This window comes from Molossus molossus, unplaced genomic scaffold (assembly GCF_014108415.1).
Source record: "Molossus molossus isolate mMolMol1 unplaced genomic scaffold, mMolMol1.p scaffold_m16_p_1, whole genome shotgun sequence".
In the NCBI taxonomy this organism is placed as follows: domain Eukaryota; kingdom Metazoa; phylum Chordata; class Mammalia; order Chiroptera; family Molossidae; genus Molossus; species Molossus molossus.
In genome coordinates, this window is record NW_023425344.1 from 63,356,693 (window position 1) to 63,374,290 (window position 17,598).

The window sequence follows — 17,598 nt, forward strand, 5'->3', positions numbered from 1 at the left end:
AACATTACCATGTCTTTCACCGGCTAAAGTGAGCATTAAAATTCTGAAGTCTTCCGTGCTCACCAAAGTTTAGCAAGAACTAAAAATGGCATCACACCAAGGTTGTGATGATATTTAGAAATGATCTGAACATCTGGAAGTGAATGTGAGGTCACCCTTGGAGCACGGCCATCAACCTGGTCACACGCGCCACTCCCCCAACACCCCCAATCCTTTCCTTCTCACTTCATGCATATCCATGGTACAGCTGCCTGATAAATCAGACAGAATTCTTCAAAAGGCCCCTGAGGGGCTGATAATCACAATAAATACTACAAGTTTGTCCTCACACAGACTTTCTTCAGAAGGCCTTCTAGGCTAGCCAGTTTAATTGTTATGACTGCTCTTTTTTCTTTCATATGGGATTGATGAAACACAGTGGCTTTCCTGAGGTCACCCAGCAGGATGGGCTCCCTACCAGAAGTTTCCATACTGCTCAGAGAACCAATGATATTGCAGAACACGGCTCCATAGGAGCCAACAAAAATATGTCAGTGGATTTTAAAAAGGACTTCTTAATAGCAAAATGCATTTCTGTATCAAGTTATTTCAGGGGGCTGTGCTGTGTTATTTCAGTGGTCTCTAGTAACACCAAAATCTACCAAATGGGGAACTAAATGTTGTGTGTTTATAGTATGTATAATCCTAAGAGATGATTAACTATATTTTAAAACCAGAGAATCCACTTTACCGTGTATGTTCTTAAGCCAATAACAATCAACATGCATTCTCCTAACACAGTGGTTCTCAACCAATGGCAGTTTTGCCCAGCAGGGGACATTGGGTAATGTCTATAGATATTTTTTACTGTGAAAACTGGGGAGAAGGGTGCTACTGAATCTAGTGGGTGGGGGCCAGGGTTGCTGCTAAACATCTTACAATGCACAGGACAGCCCCCCAAAACAAAGAGTTATCAAGAATGTCAAAAGTGCCAAGACTGAGATACCAAAACCCTTGAAGCAGAGATGAGAATTGGAATCAAGAAGAGAGAAACTGGTTGTAAGTCATTTATGGAGTGTTAGCATCTCTAGATTTTCCCTCAAATCTGGACAGCATGCAACTACTCCATTGTCTTTCTCACCTTTGCAGCAAACTCTCTGAGTTCTATTACATTTTTCTGTATTTCTAAAGCATAGGTACAAATATGTTGGGTTTTGTTGTATTTTGCTTAATGATAAAAAGGATATCGTGCTGTATATAATCTTTGGAGACATATATTTTGCTTCAGATTATAATGCTAAGATTCATCTATTTTTGTGGCCAGCTTCAGGTCATTCATTTTGACTGCTATATACTATCCTATTGTATGAAGGAGCTACAATTTATTTTGATGAATATTCAGGTTGTCTGAAGGTATTTAATACTATGAACAGCACTCTACTAAAATACCTTACAAAAAAACCCCTAAAGACTCCATCAAAAATTTACTAAACTTAATAAATGAATTTGGTAAAATAGCAGGATACAAAATTAACTTCAAGAAATCAATGGCATTCTCATACACCAATGATGAACTCACAGAAAGAGAAACTAAAAAAAATTAGCATTTACCATCGCAACAAAAAAGATTAAGATACCTAGGAATAAATATAACCAAAGAAGTAAAGGATCTACTCGCAGAAAACTACAGAACATTGAAAAAAGAAATAGAGGAAGATATAAAACAGTGGAAGCACATACCTTGTTCATGAATTGGAAGAATTTACATCATTAAAATGTCCATACTACCCAAAGCAATCTATAGATTCAATTCAATTCCCATCAAAATACCGACATACTTTACAGAACTAGAACAAATACTTCAAAAGTTCATATGGAACCAAAAAGACCTTGAATAGCCACAGCAATCTTGAAAAAAAAGGACAAAGTAGGCGGGATCACAATACCAGACATCAGGTTATACTACAAAACAGCCTGGTACTGGCACAAGAACAGGCACATAGATCACTGGAACAGAATGGAGAACCCAGAAATTCACCTAAGACAATATGCTCAATTAATAATTGACAAAGGCGGCAGACCATACAAAGAGGAGTAAAGACAGCCTCTTTAATAAATGGTGTTGGGAAAATTGGACAGCTACATGCAAAAGAAAAATGAAACTAAACCATCAACTTACACCATAAACAAGAATAAACTCAAAATGAATAAAAGACTTAAATGTGACTCGTGAATCCATGTAAATCCTAGAAGAAAATGTAGGCAACAAAATTTCAGACATCATACCCAGCAGAATTTTCACTGATACATCACCTAAGGCAACAAAGGAAAAAATAACACATGGAACTACATCAAACTCAAAAGCTTCTGCACAACCCTGGCCTGTTTGGTTCAGCGGTTAGAGTGTTGGCCTGTGGTCCAAAGAGACCCGGGTTTGGTTCCCACTAAGGGCGCATATCTTGGTTGCAGTTTGTCCCCGGCCCTGGTTGGGTCGTGCAGGAGGCAGCCACTCAATGTCTGCCTCTCTCTCTCTCTCTCTCGCACTCAATTTGAACAAAAAGGTTGAAAAATGTCCTCGAGTGATGATAAAAAAGAAAATCTTCTGCACAGAAAAAGAAACAACCACCAAAATGGAAAGGGAACTCACTGTATGGGAGAGCATAATTGCCAATGATACATCAGATAAGGGGTTAATTTCCAAAATATATAGAGTGCTCACACAGCTCAACAAAAGGAAGACAAAGAACCCAATTAAAAAGTGGGCAGAGGAACTAAATAGACACCTCTCCAAACAGGACATACGAATGTCCAAGAAACATGTGAAGAAATGCTCAGCATCACTAATCATTGGAGAGATGCAAATTAAAACAACCAGGAGGTATCACCTCACACCTGTCAGAATGGCCACCATCAACAAAGCATCAAACAACAAGTATTGGTGAGGGTGTGGAGAAAATGAAACTCTAGTACACTGCTGGTGGGAATGCAGACTGGTGCAGCCACTATGGAAAACAATATGGTGTTACCGCAAAAAATTAAAAGTTGAATTGCCATTTGACCCAGTGATCCCACTTCTAGGAATATACCCAAGAAGCCTGAAACACCAATCAGAAAGAATATATGTACCCCCATGTTTGTAGCAGCACTATTTACAATAGCTAAGATCTGGAAACAGCCCAAGTGTCCATCAGTAGAGAAATGGATAAAAAAGCAGTGGTGCATATACACAATGGAGTACTATGCAGCTGTAAAAAAGAAAGAGCTCTTATCCTTTGAGACGACTTGGAGAGACCTAAAAAGTATTACCCTAAGTGAAAGAAGCCAAGCAGAGAAAGACAAATATCATATGATCTCACTTATTTGTTGAATATAATGAACATAACAGTCTGAAGAACAGCATAGCCCCAGAGATGTGGAAGTAGGGTACAGACTGACAATCCCCAGAAGAGGGAATAGGGGGGAAGAGATAAACCACAGAACGTATATGCATGTATGCATAACCAATGGACATGGACAACAAAGCTGGGGACATGGCAGGAGGTGGAGGGTGTCAATGAGGGAAAAAGGAGAAACATCTGTAACAAAAATAAATAAAATAATAAAAAATAAAATACCTTACATAAAACTCAGTATGCAAATACATTTTTGTTTTTTTATAAATATATATAGGTAGGTAAGTAGACAAAAAAGTATGGAATGATGTATACCCAGATATTAACAGTGATTATCTCTATGTTGTGAAATTATAAATAATTTTAATAATATAATACTGATTTTTTTCTTATTTATATTTTCTATTTTTCCTACAATAAACATGCATCTTATTTTGTAATAATAAAAAAAAAGTTGCCCTGGCTAATTTGGCTCAGCAGTTAGAGCATTGGCCCATGGACCGAAGGGTCACAGGTTTGATACCCAGTCAAGGGCATATGCCTAGGTTGCAGGTTTAAACCCTGGCCCTGGTCAGGGTCCTGTGGGAAGGCAAATAATCAATGTGTCTCTCTAACATCGATGGTTTTCTCTCTCTTTCTATCCCTTCCTCCTTTCCACTCTATCCAAAAATCAATGGGAAAATATCCTCAGGTGAGGATTAACAAATAACAAAATGTTTTTTAAAAGAGCTAGGAGAGAGCTTGTTTGGAGGTTCTAGCAGGGGAGCGCAGCTACTCGTATACCCTTGACCAAAGACCGGTCCTCTCCTCTGGGGGGAAGGTCGTCCTCTTCGAACGAGCGCTCAGCTTCGGGAAGGACTCACATGGATTGGTTGAGCATGTATGCATGAGCAATGGACATGGACAACAAAGCTTGGGACAGGGTGGGGAGCGAGGGGGAGGGGGAATCAGTGGGGGGGGGTGAGGAGAAACATCTGTAACAAAAATAAATTAATTAATTTTAAATAAACAAATAAAACAGCTAGGAGATTGGCATTTTAAATAATTCAAACAGCCAATGTGTATAAATATCTGTAAAATTGATATGATACTATAATAAAGTATCTCATTAAGTTTAGCTTAATCCAATCTACAGAATATTCATGAATTTGTTGTTTTGTTGAATTTAAAGCTAGACTTCAACTGTAGTAATGGGTACATCTAGATTAACTCAATTTTTCAATTTGCCCACACAATATATAAAGCCAAAAGTAGACTTAAGCTATACACAAACTAAAACCTAACAAATAGGAAGTAATGGCAAAATCAGTGTCAAAGGGCAAAGAAGAGCAACTCTTTGCTTGTCAAGGGCACGCACCTGAGTTACAGGTTTGGTCTCCTGGCCCTGGCCAGGGTCATGTGGGAGGGGAAACAGTCATCAGATGTGTCTCTCCCACATCAGTGTTTCTTTCTCTCTCCCTCCCTTCCACTCTATCTAAAAATCAATAGAAAAAATATCTTTGGGTGAGGAATAACAACAAAAGTCAATTATTTCTCAATGAAACTGGAGGGGAGGAACAATCCACTTTCCTAGGAAGAAAAAAACCTGCTTAGACTTGTTGTAAAAATATAAATAAGTGATAAAATGTGAAAGTAATCTTTAAATAATCAAAGAAAGAAAAGACTGACAATAACAACAGAAGCTTATTTTTATTCCCACACACATAAAAATCAACAGCACTGTAAACACTGTATCAACCTCAAGTTTGCAGTCTGACCATTCACAACTAGACCTGTTGATCATAAAGCATGACCTACTTCCAGCCTCCATGAACAGGTGATGGCCGGGGATGCCGTGGTCACCACTGTGCAGTTACACTGTGGCGGCGGCCACTTGCTCTGCCTTGATGCTGCCTCCCATCCACAGTCAAGACAGCAATGACCTCAAGAGAGGGAGGCCAAATGGAGGCCATGCCCACAAACATGAACCAACACAGACAATACAGGAATGGTTCCATTTATCCATGTCCTTCTCCCTGCTCCCATAAAAAGAAACATCACCCTTCCTCCGTCTGTCCCGGAAAATACAGGGGAAGGCCTGAACTCACTGCATGTGTTCTTTAATTTTCCATCTCATTTTTCTTGAGTGGAGAAAATCTCAATGCTAAAGGATATTTCTTTCCTTTCTATGTTAGAGCTGGCATCCCCCGCTGTGGACAGTGGCTAGAGTTGTGTGATCTGAGAGTTGAACAGTAATGTCATGTAATAAAAGATAAGAAAGGGTGTGAGGGGAAGCAGAAAGGAAGAAAAGAGAATAGCAGTGTGACTAACTACGGCAACAATTCACCCACAAAGGTCCTCCTTCAAAGAAAATGCCATCCCATTGGAAGCCAAGATCCACAAAGAGTGTAAGCTACTGTCAAGTATGCTTCCTTTTGTCGCTGGAGAGAACGAGACAGGCGGCAGGGCTCCTGGTCCCGCTTCTGCGTGATGGGGCCCAACTGTGCACACAGATACACGCAGAAAGACAGATCCGCGGGCTGAGGAGACACTGAGCACAGAGGAGCTCACCGTGTTGCCAGAGGTCTTACGGGGATCTTCTGTTTCTTTCCGTAGTAATGCCCTTTTTGTTGACAAAAGTAAATTGATGATAGTCAAGAGGGAAGCATTTGGTGGAAAAATTCTGTTGACCCTTCTCAGATTGAATTTGACCACAGAACAGGATACCAGCAGTTGCAGAAATGATAGATTATTGTAATGACTGCCAGAATGGCCTTTTGGCATGTTTAAATGGCAATAAATTTCACCAGGAAGAAGGCAATTTTACTACTTTAGAGCAGTAAGGAAACACGGTGTTTAAGGTGTAAATAAATCGTGGGTCATTAACAGCAAGCATATTCTGTCCGCGGTGCAATTCTCAATCAGTGGCTATTCATATTTAATTTAATTACGGGCATTTACTTAGCCAATTATGCTTTTTCGTGCCAGGTCACAGAATTCTCAGGCTGACAATTTTGTTCTCTTCCTGTCTCCCTTATGTCCATAAACACAGCCCTAGTTTCTCTCTCCTTTTTCCTTCCACAGGTACATAAACATGATCGGGGTAGTTCAATAAAGCGAGCACACTGAATAGCCTACTGAGATTATTGAATTAGAGACTGATCTGCTGTGTGGTCTTTTCCTTGGCTCCAAAATCCCCTCTGTCCCTTGCTCATTAATCTGGCTCGGTTCTTCACTGAACTCTGCCATTAAAGGAGGAGACAAGAGGGAGAGGTGTGCAATGAAGTTTGACATTTCCTCAAAAATGATTGTATTAAAACCCACTTACATTTATAGCTCCATCTCATTTGAGAATGTTAATAAGTTGCAATTTCATCAAGAGAAAGATACCTGGGATCCAATCAAGTTGAAGGCTTGCTCACATTGGTATGGATTGTGTTTCTGAAGCGTCACTTTAAAAGGTCGTTTTTAAATACAGCTTTAAAAAGGTGATAATCAACAAAGTTCATTAATTTCAATCTGCTTGTGGGTCATTTAAAACATTTGGGCTCCTTCTACAGTATCCATTTCAGGCAAACTCAGCTCACTGTCAGCTTGTGTCAGCTTTGACCAGAGGAAAAACATTCAGGGGACACACTCCAAATCAGACAGGTCAATACCGTGCTGTACAGAACCAAATTAGTCTTGAACTTGGGGTAGCCAAACAATGCCTCCAAAAGCCTAAATCTCATTTTATGCCAAGCACCATGTGAATTTTTCTTCCTCTGTATGACTGAAAAGATAGTTCAGGTGACTAATCCCAAGCCTCCCTGTTACCTCTAAAACGAGGCACCTAGATTTCTTTCTGTTGGCTATGTGTTTCCTGGTATGTTACCAAGACATTGGAAAGCTTTTCTGTTCCTATAATTTGGTAAACTGCCGGGAATATATCAGCAGCCCCAACCACCTTTAGACCAAAAACATCACCTTGTTTATCTCAGAGCATCCCCAAGAACTACTGAAATTCTGGACAGCCTGTGTACGGCATGGGGGATACAGGGGTGCATGCCATGTTGAATTACCAACCAGCCCAGAGTTCATGTGGTTGGATCCCAGGTGAAGATGGAGAAGAAAATACAAGAAGATATTCAACAAAGCAAGCCACCAGTGGAAGTTTCAGAAGGCAAAATTTGAGGGATTGGGTTGAAAAGATGGGGCATTATAGCACAAGAAAAGACTCATTGATGTACGAGTTTGATTTTCTTTTAGAAGATGATCTATCAGTTGTCTTATTTTACAGGCGATGAAGGAGACACTCAAACACCTGAGCGGCTTTCTCAAGGCTAACGAAGTATGGCGATCAACCAGGACTAGCATAAGCACTTCTGATTGCTAATTCTACTATTCCAGTGAATATCATCCAGGAAGGGCCAACCCACTGAAGTACTTACTGTCACTCTTCAGCAGAGATCAGCAGACCTATGAAGCAGCTGGAATCTGATGCCACACGCGGGAGCCTGAGAAAACCTGCAGATGTCCTCACTTCACCCCTTGGCAGGAGGTTCTGTGCTCACAATTCCTGAAAACAAAGGTCAAGTGTGTTAGGGTTGCAGGGGTGGGAATGCATGGTGTTCCAAATCCACACATCAGTTTCCAAGACCCAGGCTCCCTTTTGTCATTATTGCCAGAGAGATAAAAAGAATACTTGGGAGGGCAGAATATTTTTAGACTACAGGGCAAGGTTATCTGGCTCTGGCTGAGATAAATGTGAAGGGTCAGAACCTTGCCAGTTCTCACCGCAGTAAGTCAAGTTGATCACATGTGAGGAAGATGGAATTTTTATAGAAGCTGTCGACATTTAAAAGCACATAGTCACGTGCAGCGATAAGTCAAGCCTCCCTTGTTTTTAATGGACTTGCCTCCCAGCCTCACTTCCCCAGCTGATGATAGCCTTATCTCTTAGTGCTTAGTTAACACTCCGGCTAGATCTCCCCCTAGTCAGGCCGACCAAGGGGAAGTCTGCCTGTGTTCCCTTTGTTTACCATCTCTGGCTAAGCTGATTGTAGGTTAGTGAAAATGTCCCTGCATGGGGTAATCATGACCACAGGGAAGTTAATGATGTTGGCCATGATGATGATGATGATGCTGATGATGATGATGATGCTGCGGCTGCTGCTGCTGCTGATGATGATGATGCTGATGCCAGCATATGAAGTGGCAGTGGACAGCTTTCTCTACTTACTGACCGGTGCCAAACTAGTAAAGTAAATAGGCTGAGATAAGATATAAATGAAGGAACTTGAGTCAATAAGTGACTGTTTACTTCATATCATGAATAAATATGGTGGCCTTATGACCAAAAAAACTTTTCATTTTTTTTCTGTTTGATTTCTACTTGGTTGGCTTTATGATTTGCTTATTTTGTCAGGTTGATCAGGTGCAATTAGCATGTCTTTCTAACAAAGATTAATAACTCTTCGGGTCAACAAAGGGCAATCAGCTGTGGGGTATATTATGCCAATACAGTGTGAAGGAGACTCATTTATTTGATCTTGTGCTGTTAGTCATATGCATGGTGTCATAGACTCCCATCTACACCATAGCAATGAGGGAGAAAAACCATTTCATCCAAGTGTAAGTAAGAGACTATTAGTTTAAAGCTAATTGTCCTTCTACAATGCTTCCAAAAGGAGCTGTTTTGAATTGGCTTTGTGAAGAGAACATCTACTGAGCATTTACCACATGCCAGACACTCTGCCACATGCATTACATGCATGTTTAATTGAACTTTCACATGAAGCCTGTGAGAGAGGCATGGGAAAAGAAACTGCTTCTATCTCATCCAATATCTATACTCCCTTTTGTCCCCAGCAATAGAAACTTAATTTTATTCCTACTGACAGTATTGCCAGCTAACAAGACATTTCTCAGCTTTTTTTTTATAACTAGGAATGGCCATGGGAATAGCTTCTAACAATTCTACGAGTTGTTTGGGCCTTCAGAGATTGTTTCTCAAAGGAAGTTATCATTGCGTTTGCCCTTCCCCCATTTCCCCCTTCTTCATCTGAAAAACAGAGGTAACAGTGCCAGTAGCACCCTAGACCATGCATTAAGACATTAGCAGATAGGAGCCTAAGTTGTTCTGGTGACATCTCTTACACCAAAGGAAACAAAGGTCCATCTGTCTTAAGCTGCTGATCTTTTGTGTGTTCTATTCTATGTAACCCAACCTAACCTAGTATAATAGGTCAATATTATCATCCTCATTGTAGAGATTAGGAAACTGAGGGTAGTCAGTGGCAGAGCAAGAATTTGAAACCAGGTTGGTGGACTATAGAGCCTCTGTTGTCAATACTATATTGCTTATTATGAGCGATTGAAATGGCAGTTTCCTGCCTTTACTCCTCACACTCTTTACTGCAGCCATTTGAGATTTGTTTTAATTCTTCAAACCAAGCCGGCCCTGCTCTGTCTTGTTTTAGACATTCATATATCATTTCCTTTGACTGAAAAGCACTTCTACCTGTATTTTGCCTGGATAATACCTAATTCAGCTTTGAAAATTTGATTTAGATATCACTTCTTCTGGAAAAACGAAAATAAAAAACTCCCTGATTCCTCTAGTCTAGTTGTTTTCCTTCAGTATACCATCATAATTCGTCACTCAGCACTTATCACTCAGCATTAATCCCAATAGATATGAAGGAAGACACTATGTCTTCCTTTATTATCTTGTTCACTATTAGATAGAACAGTGCCTGATGCCCACACAGGGCCAGGAATAGAACTTGTTCCTACTAGCTTGCCTCAATATTCATGGGGCCCAATGAATTGAGCAGAGTACTCAGAAGTATCTTGCCTTAATAGCCAGAAATAATTAGTCAGAAATTAGGTATGGCTCTGGTCTTACTCACAAATCTAGAAAGCAAGATCCAGTTTTAAATTAACTGTGTCCCAGAACAAAGTTCAACAATATTTTTTATATCTGGCATCAAATAAAAGAGTACCAAGCATGCAAAAAAAGTACAAATATGTGCCCCATATTGGAGAGAGAAAATTCAATTAGTTGAAATTGACCCACGTTAGAATTAACAGATAAGAACATTAAAACAGTTTTTATACTTATCCAAAATATAAGTAGGCGTACTTAAGACATAGAAAATATTGTTCAAAATTCAAACTCAGACTCTAGGGATGAAAACTGTAGTGTCTAAGATTTTTAAAAAATACACTGGATGGGATGAATGGAAGATTAGATATTGTAAAAACAACATATTAGTGAAGCTAAAGACAGAAATATTAATTTTCCAAAAGGAAAGACAGGGAGAAAAATAATTTTAATGAATTTTTAAGCAGCCTAATATATATATATATATATATATATATATATATATATATCCAATAACATAGCTTCAAAATATATGAAATAGCCCAGCCAGTGTGGCTCACTGGTTGAGTGTCGACCCATGCACCAAGAGGTCGCTGGTGCAATTCCCAGTCAGGGCACATGCCCAGGTTGTGGGCTCAGTCCCCAGTGGGAGGCATGCAAAAGGAGGCCAGTCAAAGTTCTCTCTCATCAATGTTTCTATCTCTCTCTCTCCCTCTCCCTTCCTCTCTCTCTAAAATCAATAAATAAAATATATATATAGTGTATATATATACACACATATACATATATAGTGTATATATATATACACATATACATATATATAGTATATATATGTATATATGAAACAAAAACTGTTAGAACTGCAAGGAGAAACAGACAAATGCACAATTATATTTGGAGATGTCAGTACCCCTACTTCAAGCATTGGCAAAACAAGTAGACAGAAAAGCAGTGAGGATATAGAACACCTGAGTAATATTATTAGCCAACTTGACCTAATGGACAACTTGACAATTGTAAAACCATCCCCTCAACAACAGCCAAATACTCATTGTTTTCAAGTGCTCATAGAACATTTACAAAGGTGGGAACAGAAATAGAGATATTTAAAAAGACACAAAAAAACTTCTGAGAGTGGTGAATATATTCATTATCTTGACTGTGGTGATCATTTCATGGATGCATACATATGTCAAAAACTGTCCAATTAGACTGGAGGCAGTGGGTCAGCTTAAGCGGCTGCGCCTGGTGGAGGGCGGTGAGGGGCAGTCGCGGGCTGCCAGACCATGCTGAGTGTAGCGGGCCGCAGGCTCCCCTCAGTACTGAGGAGCACAGGCGCGCCGCCCCCCACGGTCACCCACAGGTGCCTGCGGGTGTCGGGGTCGCGGCTGTGCGCAGACAAGAACGAGAGGAACGGGGAACCGCGCCTTCGACCCGGCGCTGCTGGAGTTCTTGGTGTGCCCGCTCTCCAAGAAGCCTCTCAGATACGAAGTATCGACAAATGAATTGATTAATGAAGAGTTGGGAATAGCCTATCCAATTGTTGATGGGATTCCTAATATGATACCACAGGCAGCTAGGATGACACCTCAAAATAAGAAGCAAGAAGATATGGAGCAGCACTAGGTCATAATTACAAACAACAGATACAACTAAATTTTCTTACTACTGTCTACCTTTTAAAAAGTCAAAGTGGCAGGTAGTAAGTGGGAGAGAAGAATGTTTCTATCTCTTCCTACATTGACTGTCCTTATTCCATTGATCTCTTTAGCAGGACTGATCTACTCAGCCTCTGAGGAAGAGAACTTCCCACAGGGCTGCACTAGCTCAGTCAGCTTTTACAGTTTGCTCTTGCCCATTACCATACCAGTGTCCGTGTTCTTCCACCTTTGGACTTGGATGGGTACTAAATTCTTTAGGCATAATTAATGCAACCAGAGCCAAGATAGTATATAATTAATGATAAGTCTTGAGTATCTGTCTCTGAAAGCTCAACTGCATGGAAATACTGGAAACCCACTTCATTTTCAGAAGAGATGCTTTACTTTGCTTAGAACTGTGGGAAGCTTATGCTGCAGAAGCCTTCTTTTATTGTACTTTGGTTCTGTCCTTGTTCTTTGAAGGTTCTAATTGATAACTGCTATATCAGAAGAAACAGTTCAACACAACGTCTTCTTGGAAAGCAACAACCCAACCATCATCTAATGACTTTCTTATCCCTTTCATCTAAAAATTAATATTTTGAAATTTTATGTTTGTTTTAGATTAAAAGTCTTTGGTAAAGTCTCATGTTATACAGATAACTGAAATAATTCCAAAGGAGCTATGTTGGAGTAGTTGTAGAGAAATGCATTTGAATTAGTGTGATATAAAACTAAAATAGCCCTGGCCAGTTTGGCTCAGTGGTTGGAGCGTTGGCCTGCAGACCAGAGAGTCCTGGGTTTGGTTCCCACTAGGGACACGTACCAAAAATAAATAAATAAATAAATAAATAAATAAATAAATAAATAAATAAATAAAATGGAAATTTAATGGACTTTTAAAAATCTGTCCAATTATAAAATTTAAATATATACAGTTTATTGTTCATTATACCTCAATAGTCATTTTTAAATAGATATAGATATATTTAGATATAGATATAGATATAGATGATATAGATATAGATATAGATATAGATATAGATATAGATATAGATATAGATATAGATATAGATATAGATATAGATGTAAGGGTAGAGAAAGACACAGAGCTAGAGATACAGCAGTGCTCTTTTCTCTGAGCAGATCCTGAGGTAACAGTAAGATTAACCTGTGTACCTTTAAATTGTCTAGAGTATAAGAAATTCTCTATCCTAGACTCCATGAGCAATCACTTGAATTATTTTCTCACTAACTCTCTTCCCATATAATTTTGCTACAGAATTTACCTTACAAATCTCCAACAGTGGATTAGGTCTATAACCTCCCATCTTCAATCTAGCTTTATACTCAGGCAGCAGAGCATAGCTGGTGACACCCCCCACCTGTGTGCACAGGTGTCAGATCCCCCATTTCCAATCTTCAGTTGACCCTCAGTCTTCAATACAATACTTTCTTCCATGCACATTCTGCTTTTTTCATCTAGAATGTTCACCTGGTAACTCTTCAGAAGACATATATGATATTACCTCTTCCAAGAAGCTTTCCTTATCCCCCGCCACCCACCACCCCTACCAAAAGCCAGAGGAGTCCTCCAGGCTCTAAGCATACATTATTTTAAATTGTAACACTGTGTACAGTTTCATATATCCATACATATGTATGTATCCCTTCCTTCTTTATGCTCCTTGAGAGCTGGAACAAGGTCTTATAACACAGTACTTGGCACATAGTAGCTGCTCAATAAATGACTGGTAAATTGAATTGAATTTATTATTTTACCACTGCCACACCAAAAGGTTTTGAACAAATCAGGTACTAGAAAGTGGGGCACTAAATATTTATGAATGACTCTACCTCTCAGTATGGCTATACAAATAGGTATATTTTGAAATTTGAATGAATTACTAGGAGTCCTCAGTAAAGAAAACAGCATATATAATAGAGATAAATTCTTGCTCCAATTTAAAATATAGGAATTTCCTTTCTTTCTAAAACTTTACTTAACAAAATTCTAAACTTAAAAAATTCATTAATTCTACACAAAATTTTTCCCATCCTCCTCATCATATACCATCCCAATATTTCTTTTTTTATTTTTTATTGTTGAAAGTATTACAGATGTAGCACTTTTTTCCCATTGACCCCTCCTTCCTGCTCCCATTCCCCTCCTGCCTTCCCAAGCCTAGTGTCCATGTCAATTGGTTGTGCATATATGTATATAAGTTCTTTGGTTTATCTCTTCCCACCCCTCCCACCCTCCCATCCCTCTGAGGTTTGTCAGTCTGTTCCTTATTTCCATGATTCTAGATCTCTTTTGGTAGACAGCTTCTTTTGTTGATTATGTTCCACAAATAAGTTAGATCATATGGTACTTGTCTTTCTCTGACTGGCTTATTTTGCTTAGCATAACACTCTCCAGGTCCCCAAAATGTTCTTTGTTGGTCTTTAGGATAGAAAATAGCCCTACATAAGTCAGTGACAACATTCTGTGGGTGATCTGTTGGCGTCAGCTAGACAAGACTTCACCTTTTGGGGTTATAGTGAGTCCCTGAAGACAATAGGTTCTAATTCAACCCCCATCAACCCTTCACTGTGTTCAAAACCACAGTCCTTGGTATTTTGTGGGTTGAGAGCACTAGCTTTGGGTCTGGTTGCCTGGGTTTGAATTTCAGGTCTACCAGGTAATGGCTGTGTGACCTTGGACAATTTACATAACCTCTCTATACCACAGTTACTTGGTAAGCAGTCAATGGATGTTAGCTACTATAATAGGTACCCAATAAGCATGAATTAAATAAGTGAGTAGCAGTTCCTGAGTAAGAGTAAATAGGTCCTATGTAGTTCAATCTGAGAGATTTAGGTAGGTTTTTCCTACCTAAAAATTATTTCACAACTCCTAAAATTCCACCACTTAAAACAAAACAAAACATTATTTTGAGTTTAACTGAACCTTCTGCCTGAGATCTCTTTTTATTGATATATGTTTTTATTGATTTTTAGGGAGAGGAAGGAAGAGGAATAGAGAGATAGAAACATCAATGAGAGAGAAACATCCATCGATCGGCTGCCTCCTGCACGCCCCCTACTGGGAATCAGGCCCGCAACCCAGGTATATGCCCTGACCAGAAATAGAGTAAGTGACCTCTTGGTGCAGGGGACAACACTCAACCAACTGAACCACATCAGCTGGGCCTGAGGTCTTTTTTATTGATTAGGAGTAACACATCATCATCATCACCATCATCTTAATCATTGTTACTATGTTATGTCAATTAGTCTTCATAAACATCCTATAAACTCAGCACTTTTATTATTTCCATTTTATAGGTAAGAAAAATGGGACACAAGAAGAAACTATGCCCAATGTCACAAGGCAAGACAGCGGTAGAGCTAGGATTTAAACCCAGGTAGTCTGACCCTTATGCCTATACTCGGGGGCACCATGTCTATTAGTCATTCATTCATGACATAAATAGTTATTGTCTTCCCTGTACCAGAATCCATGCCAGAATTCTGAGCACTACGTAGCATGAAGGGTGCATCATGAAAAGCACCAGGAAGAAGCAGAAGAAGGAGGTGGTTGGGAATTATGGGAGTTGAAGGAATAGAGTTCTATCTTTGCTTATCTCACAGGTTTACTACTATTGTTAAAACTTTAAAGTCTCCATACGTTTCGCTTCTGCTTTTGCCATGTGTCCTGCTACTTTCAGTTTAACCTCTGGAGCCTTTTTGCCCAACTAAAGACTGGTTCCATCATTTACAACTTGGACAATTGTCTGTTAACCTCTCTGAGTTTGACCTCTAAAACAGAGATATAAACTCATACAGCCTGCCTCATCAAATCTAACTGTTGGGAGAATTCAATTGAGTCCATGCAGATACAGTGCTAAAACTTTTCTTTTTTTCCCCCCAAACAACTTCTAGAAAATTTAGATCTGACAGCCCATTTGGTTAATGATCTAAAAGGCTTCTCCAAATCGGGCTAATCCCAAGACTAAAGAAAAGAATTTCCTCCTACTGCTTTCTCCTTGAGAAAACGGGATAATGTGCAGTTCTCAAAAGACTTCTTAAAGGACAGATAAAAAGTGTTTGCGCAGGGGATGATCCTTTTAAAAATGAAAACCTCTGGTCCCTGTGGTCTAAACCCATCCTCAGACCAAATACCTTCCCCAGGCAGCTGTTTGGAATTACAGTAATAGTTATCTTTGGTTGACTGACCTGAGGATCTAGGAGCTATGAGCACATTCATTTAAAATTAAAGGGGAAAAAAAAATCCTGAAATCTTTACTGAACTACTGGTTCCAAAGACTTCTTTAACTCAGAATCAAGCTCAATTAAATTTCACATCTAGTTCTATTTCACTTCAACCCTAAACTTATGATTTATTCATTTATTATTTATATCAATAATTATTTTTAGATTCACTATTTTTATTTCCATTTATTGTTTATTTATAGCTCACTCATCATGTAATATTAATCAGGCTGTAACATTGTCTCTGATGGAAAAGTGGACTCCTTTTTCATTTTCCTTTATAAATATTTCAGAGTGGTAGCCCAAAATGCACAATTCCTTCATTTTTATATAAGCTCCTTGATGTGCTAAGTTATGAAGTACTACAAACTCTTTGCTATATGTTCCAAAAGAAGTGCTAGTATAACTTCCCCCAAATTTCTCTGCATTTAAGAAGATACTCATATGTAGAAATGCTATATCACTGATTAAACTGCAGCTAAGAACAGGCCTCCCCAAGAAAGTTAGAGGTCACATGATTACTGTGTTAGAGAACAACACTGAGTCACAGTCAAGTAGAAGAAACTGCCATGCTTATTTAGAAAATTTGGTTTGTATTTATCTTTTTGTTGATTCTGAACCTCGTTTAATAGTATACTCAATGCAAGTATTACATAGTACAACTATAGAGATGGTGAATTTCAGTCACTTCAGGAACAAATTATTATTAAACATTATATTACATTGCATGCCATAATTTTATGAAAATTGTCTGTGCATTGGTGTCTACTCCCAGAACATGAAATTTTTTAACACATGGAATATGTATAATTTTTTAATAAAAGATTCTGTCACTAACAATAGGGTTATATACATGAAAACATAGAATTAGAACCATACAAAGGTTTGTTCTATTCAAAACTACCTAAAAAGAGCCAATCCATCCTTCAATTACAAATATGCTAAGACTCTGTACTAGATCATTCTGTAATAACAATATCAGTGCTCAAACTATACTATAAAGCTACAGTAATAAAAACAGTATGGTACTGGCCTAGAACAGATATACAGATCAATAGAATAGAAAACCCAAACATAAATTCTTGCTTATATGGTCAATTAATCTATGACAAAGAATGAAGGAATATACAACATGGTAAAGAAAGTCTCTTCGACAAGTGTTGTTGGGAAAACTGGACAGATACATGTAAAAAATGAAATTGAACCATTCTTTTATACCACATGCAAGAATAAACTCAAAATAGATTAAAAACTTAAATGTAAGATCCAAAACCATAAAAAACTCCAAGAAGAAATCATAGGCAATAGACTCTCTGACATTGTTCTTAGTAATACTTTTTCTGATATATCTCCTCAGGCAAGGGAAACAAAATAAAAATAGACAAATGGGACCACATCAAACCAAAAAGTTTTTGTATAGCCCTGGATGGTTTGGTTCAGCAATTAGAGTGTCAGTCTTTGGACAGAGAGACCCGGGTTCAGT

At 38.7% G+C, this 17,598-nt stretch overlaps 1 protein-coding gene and 1 pseudogene across 1 annotated transcript; both read left to right on the forward strand.

Annotated features, from left to right (window-relative positions):
* The first annotated feature begins 11,434 nt into the window (after positions 1–11,434).
* On the forward strand, positions 11,435–11,914 carry LOC118616328 (annotated as a pseudogene).
* Positions 11,915–11,937: 23 nt separating this feature from the next.
* LOC118616336 (phosphatidylinositol N-acetylglucosaminyltransferase subunit Y-like) lies at positions 11,938–12,147 on the forward strand. Its single transcript, XM_036241917.1, has one exon. The coding sequence runs from the start codon at positions 11,938–11,940 to the stop codon at positions 12,145–12,147; it is 210 nt and encodes a 69-aa protein (XP_036097810.1).
* The last annotated feature ends 5,451 nt before the right edge of the window (positions 12,148–17,598 follow it).

Bases quoted from the DNA above. Each gene is read 5' to 3' on its own strand.
- LOC118616336 (XM_036241917.1), top strand. From the start codon at position 11,938: ATGTTTCTATCTCTTCCTACATTGACTGTCCTTATTCCATTGATCTCT.